The following is a 14,589-nucleotide window of genomic DNA, read 5'->3' as shown; positions in this document are numbered from 1 at the left end:
TGTCAGCATTATACGGCACCACCTGCATAGTAGAACATCCATCCTGAATACATGATGATGGCATAAAGGGGGGGATAATAAAGCTCTTTGGCTGGCTGCAGAGCTGACAGGTTAATGTTTTCTATGGTGTTGTGTGAATGACATGTAATCCATCATGTGAGCACCGGCCCAATTCCCCTGCCGTGATACAAACATGGCCTTCAACTTGCTGAAGAGCTCACATTGTGCTCCTCAGAGCACACAGTTAAAGAGTTTAGTGCACAGTGGGTGTGGACAGGCAGAACCAGCCTCGATTGAAGTGCAGTTTGCTCCCTTGTCAGGATGGGGACAAGAAAGTGAGGCCATTATCAAGCCTAATTCCATCCCATCCCATCCCTGTCATTGATGATGCATGACTCCTATGTTACTTAGAGGGAGCAGGGCTCCTCCTTACCTTCAGTGCCTGGAATCAGATGTGACCTGTCAGTGCACAAGTTTTCCCAGACACTGTGTGCCCTCCCCTTCCTTCGCTCTGCCCCACACCCACATAAGGGTCAGTAACAATCTGGCCCTTCTTCATTTCCTGAGACCCACACACAATGAGAACATGAATCCACAAAGCATCTGATCTGAATGAATGTTTATTTGTGAGATGAGGCAGGTGAGGTAATATCTTTCATTGGGCCAGCTTCTGTGGGTGAAAGAGAGATGCTTTTGAGTGACACAGAGGTCTTTTTTCAGAGCTTACTTAACATTGCATTATTACTCTTTACTGAAGAGCCATGTGACTTGGTCTCTCCCCTTCCCCCAGTCTGCTATTCTACCCCTTCTTCCCCAACTACAGAAAGCCCATATGGTGCCACAAAAAATAAAATCAAATAAATGTAAACTGTTGCTAACTGTTGGGACTTGTGCCATCCATATGTAACGTGTGATTAAGCCTTGGGACAACATACAGAAAAAATCCAGGTTTTTTAGTTGGAGCCACATTGTGAGGCCTTACATGGAAGGGGGATAAATTAGACATTCAAGGAATCTCTCAGACTTCAATATGCTGCTTGTGTGACTACAAGGTTCGCAACCGGGCTCTTAACTTGACTCTTTCTACTTCCATCTCCAGCTTCTTTTCCATACAAGTTTATTGTTTCCATAGCTTTTTTATAATTGACTCGTATATCCCTTCTCAAAGATATTTCAATATGGATATTCATTGACCTTTCCTGGCTTTAAATCTACATAGTGAAGAAAACTATCTTAGATAGCTTATGCTGGATCAGTATACAAAATACAAAGAAGAGAATGCTGCCATAGGCCCCAATTCTGCAAACACTCAAATGAGCAGTTCCAGTAAAGTCAAAGACACTACTCATTGAAAAACAGTTAAGAACATGAGAAATTTTGTGCATGGCTAGCATTTATTTTGAATTGTGTGTGTTCTTGTTATAACCATTATTTTGCCTTGCTTAGCTTCTTGATACATGCTGTATCTACAACACAGATTCTGGAGACTTATTTCCAGATTTTATTTCCTCATACATGCTATATCTACAAAACAGATTCTTGAGACTTATTTCAAGATTTTATTTCCTCAGTGGCTGTTTCCTTCTCTTCTTGACTTGACTGCCATGACTGAGATCTAGCTGTGGTAACCTCTTCCTGGTTTTGAATAGCTGTCCACACCTTACCGTGTGATTTTTTTTTTTTTGGCTGGAGTTGAAATGGATCAGGTGCTACTGCAAACAACACAACTGCATGCAATTTTTACAATACTTGTAATGGATTTCTACAGTAGACCTTGAGTTTTCTGATGGATATTCAGCACCAGGAGATAGAGGTGAAGGTAGATGCTAGTCAAAATATTTAATTACATAGCATATCACAATAGCTACTCACCTAATAAAACACATTTCATCAATGATTTATGTAAGTATACAAATCATGTGGATGCTTACTGGACAAATCCTTAGCTGGTGTAAATTCGTGCAGATCCAACTCTGGGTCTGGCTGTTGGCACAGAGAAAGAACAGCACAGCACTCACTGAATGTTGATTATAAAACCTGCAGATCTTGCATATTCGGTGAAACTGGGAATCGTCAATTGCTTGGTGACATTTTTACCTTATGATTGACTTTTTTCCAGACTGAGCTTCATTTCAAAACTATTTGCAAATGGCAATGGTGAGATTTTATGGAAATATTGACCATACCGAGCAATAAAAAGAATACACTGCATATCAGAAATAAAATACTTGAGGTCCTTTTGGTGTAGCCATACCTGACAATGAAGGAATTGAGGTATCATCTTCTAATTTAATAGGTTGCCACTCTGAAATTAAAAACAACTAATAAAAATAAGCTTCTCCTCTCTTTTCTCCTTTAATTTGTGCTAAGGACCTTCAAGTCTGACATGGGTGGATTGCAGTGAATCAAAATATGTCACTTCTGCGTGTGAGTGTGGCTGTTGCATCTTTATTCTCACTCCACTGGAGCACATGATTGTAAGTCTTTTCCTCTCTATTATGTTATTGAAAAAAGTGTAACTCTCATTACATTGGAATATGGATAATACTAACAAAACTTTGAATGCCCTTGATGCCTTCCTGAAAGGTTAATACTAGTTATTATATTTCTACCTGTATTCATATTTGCATTGAAGGCTCTCTGAGTTTATGCAGCTGGAAAATGTGTTAGAAAACTCTTGAATTCCTCCTGTTAAAGTGAAGTAGCTGAAAACCCATTGAGGAGAAAATAACAAGTGAGAATTTTGCTTTCACTGAGCCGATAAATTTATAACACAGATTAATGTGTAGAGTATTATCTCAAATATTATGATGAATATCCTGTGACTATTCATTTTAAGCAATTTATTAATCTTTTTGGTCATGAAATCTGTCATTGTTAATGAACAGATTTATTTTAATTGGTTTATTATTTATAAATGTTTGACAAATCAGTTGTACATTAATATTAAAGCCAATGAGTTTTTTTGCCAGCTGTTAGTAATTAGCACTCTTGAGTATCTACTAGTTGGAGTTTGCTATTTAAGGTGTGTAATTATCTAACTCAGGTCACATAGTACATTTTTGGCCTCAGACTGGATGGCCTAGTCTATTTGAGGAGGAATAATTGAAGAAGCCACTCTACACTGAATCTTTAAAGAAAAGGGCAGGGATAACTTTATGGAATGATTCAGAACAGAAGAGAATCAAGCATGGGAAATTTTAGGAGATATCTTTTCTGCCCAGATCCCCAAAGGTATTTAGGCTCTTGATTTCCCTTTTTAGGAGACTGAATACCCTTGTGGAACTGGGTCTTCCTGTCCTCTTTTGCAAAGAAAGATCATTCATTTTATTTGGCTTTGTATACGGACCTCAGACTTTAGAATATCTAGGTCTTTTCCTGATTAAACAATACAAAGATTTCAAAAATAACTATTGGGTGTCTTATGGACTTTTACAATAAACTTTCTTTTAAACGTTTGCAGAAATATTTGTGCCGGTGTATAATCCTAGGGTTGTCAGGCACCTGGTTTTGACCAGAACATCTGGTCAAAAAGGGACCCTGGTGGCTCTGTTTGGCACTGCCCACTGGGACATTGAAAGTCCAATCAGTGGTGCAGCTCAGACTTAGGACTAAGACAGGCTCCCTTCCTGCCCTGGCTCAACACGGTTCCCAGTAGTGGCCAACAGGTCCCTATGGCCCTTAGTTGCATGGGAGGAAGGGACTAGGAGTTTTCATGCACTGACCGGGAACTACAACCCATGGGCGCTGCAAAGGTGTGGTGCCTGTGAGCATGAGGGCAGCAGGAGGAGCTTTCCCAATCACCCATGCACTAGGGACTGCAGAAACCTGGCAGCTGCTTCCTGGAAGCCTTAGTAAGTGCCACAAGGATCTCGCATCCCAACTCTCTGCTCCCACTCAGAACACCCCCTCATCCCCAGCCTTTCAACCTTAGCATACGCCCAGAGCCCTAACCCCCAAATGGAGCCCTTGCCCCACCCCACCGCACCCAACCCGGAATGCTTTCCTACACCTTGAACCTCTTGTTTCTGGCTCCACCTGAACTTTTACTCCCAATCTAGAGCCCATACTCTCTCCTGCACCCTAACCACTGCCCCATGGTGAAAGCCACAGGAGGGGGGGCAATAGAATGAACAGTGGTGGGGCCTCAGAGAAGGGGTGTAGTGTGGATGGTGCTTTGGGAAAGGGATGTGACCTTAGGGGCATTTCAGGAATGTTCACTTTTGTGCAATTAGAAAGTTGGCAGCCCTACGTGGTCCTAGAGCATGTCTACACTAGGAAATTATTTCAAAATAACTCCTGAAATAACTATTTCAAAATAGCATGTCCTCACTACAGGGAAAACCTCAAAATTAAGGCAGGTTCCCTTAATATGGACATGCTACTTTGAGTTAGATTCCCAGGAAGCACTGGGGAGTAATTACTTTGACTCTGGGGAACAGTTACTTTGAAATAGCAGCAGCGGCACATCCATATTTCTGCTATTTCAAAATAGTTATTTCAAAATAAGCGTTGTTCCTCATGGAAAGCAGGAGTTATTATTTTGAAATAACAAGCCCTTTATTTCGAAATAACGGGCTTAGTAGTGTGGATGCTCCGCATGTTATTTTGAAATAACTCCCTAGTGTAGACCAGGGCCTAATGAATTTTGTTTTAGCATTGTGGAATGTGGCCCATTCAGTCTACCTCTATTCCACCAATTCTGTCTGGATAAAATATTCTTTTCTTTCTTGTGTATGTCTGACATGTTCTTTTAAACAGCTAGAGATACTAGAGATGAATGTATTTCTGTGCTTGGTAAAATTACATTTCAAGTAGTTGGCTCACCACTTTGTTAAGTTTATAAGTGCTTTGAGGGACATGTAACTTTGGCTATATGATGCATGAAACTATTAAGATATATTATTTATATGTGCTAAATTTATTTATTGATTTCTCAATACTTTGTGAAAACCATTCCTGAATTTGCATTATGAATTAAATGAACACATTGAAGATCCGGAGTGAATAGATATGCTTTTTTCTGATTCACGTTCACGTCCAGCTTTGCAAAGCTCACCCGTGGAATTAGTGGAAGATACAGGTATTGAGCACCTCATGAAATTAGTCTCAAGATGAGAAGACAGAAATTAGGCCCCAGATGAGAAGACAGCCTGTGTGCTGGAAGCTAAGAATTAATGGCTTTATCTCTCCATACCACATGCCTCTTTGCTCTGTTCATTTTTAGTGCTTTTGAAAACACATATCTGTTTGTTCAAGAACTTCTCCCAGACGGTAAGAGCTTGGACCACCAAATTAGACATATCACTTCCTCTTATTATAACATTAAGCAAGGAAAGGGATTGGGGATTGTCTGTGCCAGGAAAATGGGATGTGTCAGAAATGGGACTGCTTCTTATAAAACCAAAGAGAAGAGATACTCACCAGACAGGTAAAGGGAGCTGGCTGGGGTCATGACCCCTCCCCTTTGACCCCCCACCCCCTGCCCATCTGGGACTACCTCAGCTCAAGCCTGCCAACCCCACCTGCTCTCTAGTGAGAGAGAGGGCTGAAGTGCCTCCCCTGCAGATCTGTATGGGAACATTGCTGGCTGTTCCCCTTCATCAGGGAGCAAGGAGAAAGTGCAGTTTGCTGCATTCTTCACTCTGACTGGGGAGTAGCAGGAGGCAGACAAACCTGAACCTGTCCCAGCCAGGGAACATCCACCCCTCCCCAGCTGTGCCCACTGGAGCTGCAGCAGACATGGAGAGGTGCTTTGCACTTGGCCCAATGTGCTGTGATGATGGAGGTCTGAGGTAGTCCTCTCTCCCTGGGGCAACCTGCATACTAAACCTCGCATCCCCAGCCCCACCTCAGAGCAATGATTTAAATGAAGCATGGATATTTCCATATTATCTTCCAAAGAAAAACCCACCAAAATTAATTGAGTTAAGGACCCGAGCAATGACCTGTACATTTTCCAGTACTTTATAATGAACAGTAGCAATTAGGTACAGTTCTGACTTTTTTATTGCCTCTTGTTGAAACATTCATTGTTTTCCCTGGCTTGGATGCCTATGTTCAATTGTATCAATTCGATAGACTTCCAGAGCCTTTTCCTCAGCTGGCATAATTTGCTCCCCTGAAGCCAATACAACTACCTCACCTTCCACCAGCTGAGAAGGTGGCCTTAATTTAAAATCAAATTAGAATTGATGACAAAGAAGTGCAAGAGCAAAAAATAAATGGTCCACTCACAAGTTAGGCATTTGAAGAATACATCAAGTCAAACTTTTATTAGCAAAGTTGAAGTCCATGTATAATGAAAATATCTTTTAAAACCATACATGTACATAGGCATGATACAAACAACAACTACAGTACAAACACCTTTTTCTAAACCTTAATAAATTTACATTAACATTCACCTAATAAAAAAAAAAAGTGTGAACTGTGTGAACTTAGTACCATGTTTGTCTTGATCTTTTTGCATGAAGTAACAAAATATTGTGTAAAATTTAAAAAATACAGTATGCTTTGGCTCATACCCATAGATTGGTTCCTGCATGAAAGCTAAACAAATTACTGCGGATTACAAGGCTTGATATGATAGTCAAAACTTTTCCATGAAAGATATGGTGCTGAAGTGTAAACATGTACTAATAGTCAGGAGATCAATGGAAAACATTAGGTATATGTTTTATTCTGAAACTCTAAACATTGAGGCTGCATCTAGATTGGCATGATTTTCCGGAAATGCTTTTAACAGAAAAGTTTTCCGTTAAAAGCATTTTCGGAACAGATTATCTAGATTGGCACAGATGCTTTTCCGCAAAAGCACTTTGGTGTAAACAGCACCAAAAGCTGAATTAAGCTATTTCGACTTCAGCTACTCAATTGACGTAGCTGAAGTTCCATAGCTTAATTTGACCTTTGCCATGCTGTGTAAACGTGCCCTTAAAAAAAAGGTTTTGAGGGCATGATCTTTTGTAAGTTAATGGAATTTCTACCAGCAAGCCCTAACAATGATTACCCTTAATTGACCTATTTTTACATGGTTGTTATTTAAAATAATTGAGATACACTATCTAGAACACATCTAAATATCCTATTTATTTGTATAACTGTGACCGCATGATTGAAATGACAATGAAACGCCTCTTCAGATGTATACAAGGCTTAGAATAAACATACCCAATTAACTAACATTGTTTTCCAAAGCTATGTATAAAATTATTGTCCAAAGTCATTTTGTATAGAAAGATCCATACTGCTGGGAATATTTTTTAATTCACTGAGGAAAAAATCCTTATCCTGCAAACTTTTATTTACATGCGGATCATTGGCTCACATGGTTTGTCCCATTAGGTTGATGGAAGAAGGGGTAATCAAAAAGGCTTGTATGATCAGGCTAAAACAAAGTGACAATCATTGAACATCTGCATCATGTAGGTATGTTGAAAGTTTACCTACAGAAAATATGATCTCCTATGATAGATACTTTTTCTAGTATGTATACTAAACAACCTAGCTACTGTATTTCAATAAATGTATCACTGAAATTACATGATGTGGGTTGCTGAACTGAGAACTATGAGCCAGGAGGTCCCTTTTTGCCCATTTTCCAATGTGTACTGATTGATTAGCAGGGGGAAAGAACATTCCGATTTTAAACAATTTTGCTCTTGGTGAAGGCAGTGGGAGCTTCTCTATTATTTTAACAGGGAGCAAACATACGGTGAAGACATGTACCCAGTAACAAAGACTCCTGTGGAAACCCACAAATGTCAGTAGGAGAATGGACAGAGACAATTTCCTTATCCATGTGGAATGGGCCATATTTCATAAGTAAGGAGTACTAAAGTAAATGTGAATACTACTGGAGGCTTGGAATATCTAATATGAGTAAAGTGTTTGGTCCCTATTACTAGAGAGTTGTTGTGACCCTCCCCACTCCATATTTTGGTTTCCTAAGACTTTGCATTGTAAAAAATGTTTGCAATCTTTTCTGTGAGCAGCTCTATCGCTTGCATTGTTTAAAGAGGGCCTTTGATGAAATTCATGAGGGAGAAACCCCTGGGAGCAGAGACGTGCCTTTTCATTGTCACAGGAAATTCCGTTCAGCTGTGGCTGAGAAATAAGCTTCTGAAAATCACAACTACTCTTCTATGACTTGTGCTGTCAGTAAAATGTGGACAGCATGCCAAAATAATAATAGAATTAACTTTCTAATATAGGCTCGATCCCATGTCATGACCAAAGCAGCAGCAGATAGAACAGGAGTGAGGGGAGAGAGAACCCAACTTTTCTCCTTTCTAAAACCCCTTCCCTCTTCTTCTCCCAGCATTACCACATGAGCAAGGTGTTTCCTTCACCCCCTGAAGGTTGAAAAGATAACAGTTGTTCCATGCTCATTGCAATTGCTTCATTTTCCTTAGCACATGACTCTTTATTTCATGGTGGATATTATTTGATAAAGGGAATATCAATCACTACTGAAAAATATGAGAAATGCTTTTTGTCTTAATTATTGTAGTGCATTTATGGTGCTAATATTGTAACTACCTCTCTCTTTACACTGAAATGTATGAATCTGGCCTGCTAGTGAATGAAGGGAAAAACTGGTTCCAAAACTATAAACTAGCTTGCTGTTTTGCTTTTAAAGAGACATCTCTTTTGGAAACATATTTTAATCTTCTGCACATTCCAGAATATATAGTAGAGATAAAGGTGCCTTAAAACCATCACTGCAAAAAATAATTAATCAAGAGAGATAATGGAGTTATAGAAGAATCTTAGGGAATTTCAGACATTGGACAGATAACTAAAAAATTCATTGCACAACTTTTTTGTCACAGTGTGATTTTTAGGCCTTGAGGCATGAAGATTTAAAAGTCTGAATAAAAAAAGGTAAAAAAGCGCTCCTTCTGACATCATAGAAATGTCATAAGCAACTCTGAGCTAAAAATGAGCAAAGGATATCACCGGATTTTTATTAATTAATTAATTTGGACCCTGTCAGAGGTTCAAAACCTTTACACAGGGGAGTTGTTTAACAGCTATGGGGAGCAGCAGGAGGAGGCAGACTCCTGTAACTGAACTTTTATTTAATATAGTCTAATGCCCTAGTCTGGACCTTTCCCACCTTCACTAGTCAGATTTCTCTCTCAAGACTCTGTGATAGCTGCAGAAGTTGGCACAGCAGTAGGGAAGAAGAGACAAGGTTCTGGCTACTCAATGGACTGCTAAAATCAAACTAGAAAGGCCCATAGTTAGAATTTGGCGTTTGGGCACTTCTTATTCCAGCTTGCTGGATAACACTGGCTAGGGGCTCTCCCTGTCCTACTATGAGTTTCCTTAGATGACAGGAAGAGACAGGGTGAAGAAATTACATTTAATGTTTACAAAATCCAAGGCAATAGAAAAATTTCAATTAGTTTTTTTTTTTAAGAATACAGTATCAAGTGGAATAATGGAGAAAGTAAGGAAACTTGCCCCTGCAGGTCAAACCATGGGCTAGTGCAGAGCTCCTTAAAAGTGAAATGGAGTAGGAACAGATTAGCAACAAATTGACAATTATAAACACAAGTCATCATAAGTCTGGTCAATTTTCATCAGTTTCACATTTAGCTTCTCATGCTCTAGCATCTGTGGATAATCATCCTGTTGGGTAGCTTGTCTCGAGTCCTGAAAAGAGTCAGTTTATGTGACTTAGGACAGGATGTAAGCTTTCAGTTTCCAGACTCCCGTGTGTGAGTACCTCCCCTCCCCCAAAGCTGACCATCCCTTTTCAGTGATTAAGTTGAACTAACTGTACAGGCAGTCCCCAGGTTACATGGATCCGACTTACATAGGATCCCTACTTACAAACGGGGTGAGGCAACCCCGCACTAGCTGCTTCCCCCCAGCAGACCAGGGAGACGCGAAGCTAGTGCTCCGCCCCCAGGAGACCAGGGAGACGCGGAGTGGCTTTTCTCAGCAGATACCTCAGCTTGAGAATAAAGGACTGAGGGAAGTGAGGTGTGGGAGAATAAAACTGAGCTCTGGAGAAATGTTTGGCTAGTGTTTCCCCTACAATATGTACCAGTTCCGACTTACATACAAATTCAACTTAAGAACAAACCTACAGTCCCTATCTTGTACGTAACCCGGGGACTGCCTGTATTACAAAGAGTACAAATAGTGAGAAATTTGTCTAATTCCCCAATTTTAGTGATCTGAGGTGCTAGTAACACCTCAAATGGTGTGCTTTTTTAAACCACAGCCATATCATGCTCCTCCAAGTCACATAAGTAGTCCCACTGGCTTTTATTACAAATAGATAGTAGAGAGAATTGACTGAATTAGGATAAAAGATTTAAGGCCAAGTTTTCAAAAGGATTCAGGATTCCCTGGTTGTTGAACACTTTTGAAACTGTAGGCACTTCATTAAAGTATATGAATAGGAGCTTAGCTGAATACAAAATGTGATCCTGTAGGTACTGTATAAAATTAAAACCATTATAATTATTTAACAATGTGCATCATGCAGCTCATAAAGTTGCAATTCTGGGTCATATTCTGCATACCTTAATGGAGCTATTTGCCTAAGGACTACTCGTATGAAAAAGATTTTGCAGGAATTGGCATCTATATAGTAAGAATTCTTTCAGTGGTGACAGAAATGTATTGTAATTGCAGATACAACAAATTAAAAAGAACACAGAACTTTAAGGAACATTTGCATTGTACTGTGGTTAGGAAAGAACTTCTCAAAGTATCAAACAATAATCATCATCATCATTCAGAGACCAAATATAAACAGGACAAAAGTGTACTACGCAGCTTTGCTGAGTTTGTAATGGGAATGACTAGCAAAGAAAGGAGCGACTGCAGATTAAGCCTTCTGTATCAGTAAACAATATAGAAAAGAAACTATTGTAATCCATTTTTAAAAATGTAACAATGCAGAATATGAAAATAAAAATTTAAAAAATCCCTAAATATTCAAGGTTTATTTTTTGGAGAGAGAAGCAATTATTTTAAGTTATCACCCAAAAGAAAGAGGAAAAGCAAATATGACAGTTTTATATCCAACTTGTCCCTCTATTACTACAAAGAAATACAGACTCATGCTAGGATCATTTCTCACTTCAAATTAAAACCAATCTGTATTTTCAGTTATGTAAATATGTATAAGAGACTAAGGTGGATGTCTTTTACTAGACCAACTTCTTCTGAAGAACTCTGCATATTTCAAAAGTTAGTCTGTTTCCTCTACAGAAACTAGTATAAAACAAAGATATTACTTCACCCATCATATGTCTCTCATATCCTGAAACTAACATCACTACAGCAACATTGCAAATAATATATACAAGGCATTCCTGAAATATATGCTAGCATATAAATATACAGACAAAAGGCAGACCAAAATAGTTGTTTAGAAATGCAGCTTTCAAGGAGATTGGGAGTCAGAATCAGGTGGCTGTTTTAGTAGTCTAAAACCCTGGCTGGGATGATTTAGTTGGGATTAGTCCTGCTTTTTGCAGGGGGTTGGACTAGATGGCCTCCTGAGATCTCTTCCAACCCTAGGATTCTGTGACCTGATCCTGGTTCCTTGACACATACAAGAACTGTAGGATAAGCTTAATTAAACTCTGCCAAAGGAAAGCTAGTACGTCTGAACTTTTTAAAGGAAAGAGTGACAGCTATTGGAGAGACGACATAGATACCAGATTGGAAACTATTTCTTTTAAGAACACATTTGAGATCAAATAACATTTGGATAAAGCTGCATCTCTAAGTAATTGCAATCAGCTCTAGCCACTTATTCTAGAATTACTTAAACAGATGTTCTTTTTCTCCGTGAAAATTAAATAATATATTGAATGTATATCTATGGTGTTTTCTTTTTTTTTCTTGGTGTTAATTTTTAAAGTAATTTTTGCCTTCTCCCACCCCCACTATCTGCTGACCTCCACAAGGCTAAGGTCATTATATATTAGGGAATACTGGAGGTAAATATATATACAAAGTGATAAAGCATACAAGAGAAAGTAATACAGAGAAACATGTAGGCTAGCAACTATCTTTATACATATGTAACACTGAGAGGCTATGGTTTTGGTCAGACTGAGTGGTATATATTGTATGTGAGAGTATTATTCACCTTTTCTTTATTACATAAAAACACCCAAACTATCAGGACTGAAAAGTGTCAAAAATCATTTGTTGATAGCAGCGACTAATTCCCATATTAATTGGAGGTTGGGGTCCTCTCCTGACTGATTCATTCTGCAACCTACTGATCACACATGGCAATAGTTGGTTACTAGTAAAGATAAATATGGCAATCTGAAATTAATAATGTATGTTAATATCTTATGCGTGAAGAGGAAAAGTTGCTGTAGAACTTCCAGTGCTTTCGACTGACCCTTTTTCCTTAGATCCAACATAAGCACCAATAAATGAACCATCTTCATTAAACATCCCTTGGTCCCCTTCTCCATAATCTACCAAACTATCAGCACTTTCCGTAGCTTTAATGTCCCCGTTAAGTGACTGCAGGCTGCCTTTGAGTGGCTTCTCATCGCTGTCACTATGAAATAAAGAAAAATCTTCCCAAAATCTAGTTTTGTATTACAACAGCAATTATTCATTTCCTTTATCAAATAAACAGATATATTGAAGAAAGAGGGAACTGGATACATTTTGATTGGGATAGTTTCAGAACATTGCTCACAACACAGTATTCCCTTGTTTCCAAGTCAAGTCAATAAATATGGTGAACCTGGTGTACCCAGCTCTGTGCATTGTTTGCACTTTGCAATTTTTGTTATTTTGAATTTAATGGAATAGGTAAAAAACAAAACAAAAATTGCAAACACTATTGAAAAGAATGCATTGCGAACAGTTTTTGTTTTACCTTTTTTTCCCCCCCTTCCTGTCCTTTTTTCTTCTCTTGCCATTTAAAATGGAGGCAGGGGCTACGGATCAAAAGGAGGAGGAAGGAGGAAAAAATAAAAGCTGAAAACCAGCTGTACTGATTCATCATTGCATCTTTCTTTGTTCCTTAAAAAGAGGCATTAAGAGTCGGATTTTACAAAGCACAAACCCAGTTGTGGGGTCCATTTGTTTCACCTGGTCTATGGAGTAGAGTAGATAGATTGAAGTAAAGGCTGATGTTTGGGGGTATTGGTATTTTATTGTGCCCTGATCTTTGGTGGAAGGGGAGAACACTTATCTATCTTTAAATGATTGGTCTGGTGCTAGGTAAGCACTTTTATTTTTTATGAGTAATAAATACAATAACTAAAAATACACTTGTGCATATCTATCTATTTGACACTTGCTCATACATAATCCACATTCATTCATTGTGACACTATGTTCCCATCTAGGGACACCTGGACTGATGAGCCTATTAGCAGCTTTGGATAAGAGAGTTGGTTCTCTTTTGCTTTCAGATGTAGAAGTGCCAGATTTGACTTCAGTGCTAAAGACCCATCTGGGGCACAGAATTACATAAAGCGGGTAATTGTATATGTGCAAACAGGTAGGCCTCTAGACAGCTGCGCTCCACAAACACTAATCTGTGCACACAATTGCAGTTACTGCACTTGCCATAATGGATGTGGATCTTGACTCATCAATAATATATTGGGCCCAAACTTCAAATATATTGTATCATTTGTATTCAGTAAAAAGAGACCATAATTTCCTTTACACTAGAGTTATTTGAGAAGATTCTTGTGTTTGGCTGCTCTGGCTTCTCACTTAATTCACCACTTAGTATTCCCTGGTCCCATGTAGGGTTTGTGGCGGGATTACACCCACAGATGCAGGGATGTTGGCAAACCACACTCTCATCAGATGCACTTCAGGATTAGGGAGCCACAAAGGACCCACACACTGCATTTGTGCCAAAGGCACCCTAAGCAGATCAGAGCTCTCGGCCTTTACCTTTGCAGCAGAGCTGGTTGAAAGATATCTCCCTTTTTCCATGAAAAGGGGGACACTTATTTTGCAATATTTTTCACAAAGGATCTGTTCCATTTTTCAACTAACTCCATCTTTATAAAATGATGGCACCAATTCTGAGTGTATCCAAGGAAAGTCGTATTTATTAACATGACAGGAAAGCAAAGTCTTGTCTAGGGGAATCTATCAGCATTAGTGCATTGGTTACATTGTAACATCTCTAGCAACAAACTCTTAATATATATGAAAGAATGATTCAATTAAGTATTACAAGATGCCTCGTATTATTTGGAAAAAGCTATTTTTAATAAATGTAAGCTAATCTATATTAATTAAAATCCTTTTTATTAGACATGCCAAAATAGTAAATAAGATAACACTAAATAACTAAGAAACAGTCAAAAGAGGCAATTTACAATGGGAACCTGTACAAAGCTGCTACAAAAAAAAAGTGCTTGAAACAGAGAAGTTCTAAAGAAAATGGTATCTTCTGACTAAGGTATTCAAGTGGAAATGGCATGGGACATCCCATGAGATCTTGCAATGAGCTTGTCATTGTATATTCTGGAAAGCCCAGCATTTCCTGTCTCAACAAAGCTGGGAATTTGTCACAGAAGTTTCCCATCTGCCACAAGATATAAGTAATAT

The 14,589-nt window shown here is 38.8% G+C and overlaps 1 protein-coding gene across 11 annotated transcripts in view; it reads right to left on the bottom strand.

The window, feature by feature from the left end:
- Window positions 1-9,359: 9,359 nt before the first annotated feature.
- CHL1 (cell adhesion molecule L1 like) overlaps window positions 9,360-14,589 on the bottom strand; it is a 217,993-nt gene continuing 212,763 nt past the window's right edge. For 9 of the 11 annotated variants that reach the window (XM_075938657.1, XM_025184362.2, XM_075938660.1 and 6 more), the window contains one exon: window positions 9,360-12,559. In XM_075938657.1, coding sequence (XP_075794772.1) covers window positions 12,343-12,559 — 217 coding nt within the window. In that variant the 3' untranslated portion in view covers window positions 9,360-12,342. Of the gene's footprint in view, window positions 12,560-12,607; window positions 14,567-14,589 lie in introns of those variants that run through there. The other 2 variants (XM_075938665.1, XM_075938667.1) reach the window with 2 other exon arrangements.

The sequence above is a fragment of the Pelodiscus sinensis genome, chromosome 11 (genome assembly GCF_049634645.1).
Source record: "Pelodiscus sinensis isolate JC-2024 chromosome 11, ASM4963464v1, whole genome shotgun sequence".
NCBI classification, from domain to species: Eukaryota; Metazoa; Chordata; order Testudines; family Trionychidae; genus Pelodiscus; species Pelodiscus sinensis.
Note: the sequence above shows the minus strand (reverse complement) of the source record. Positions and strands in the feature narration are given on the sequence as shown.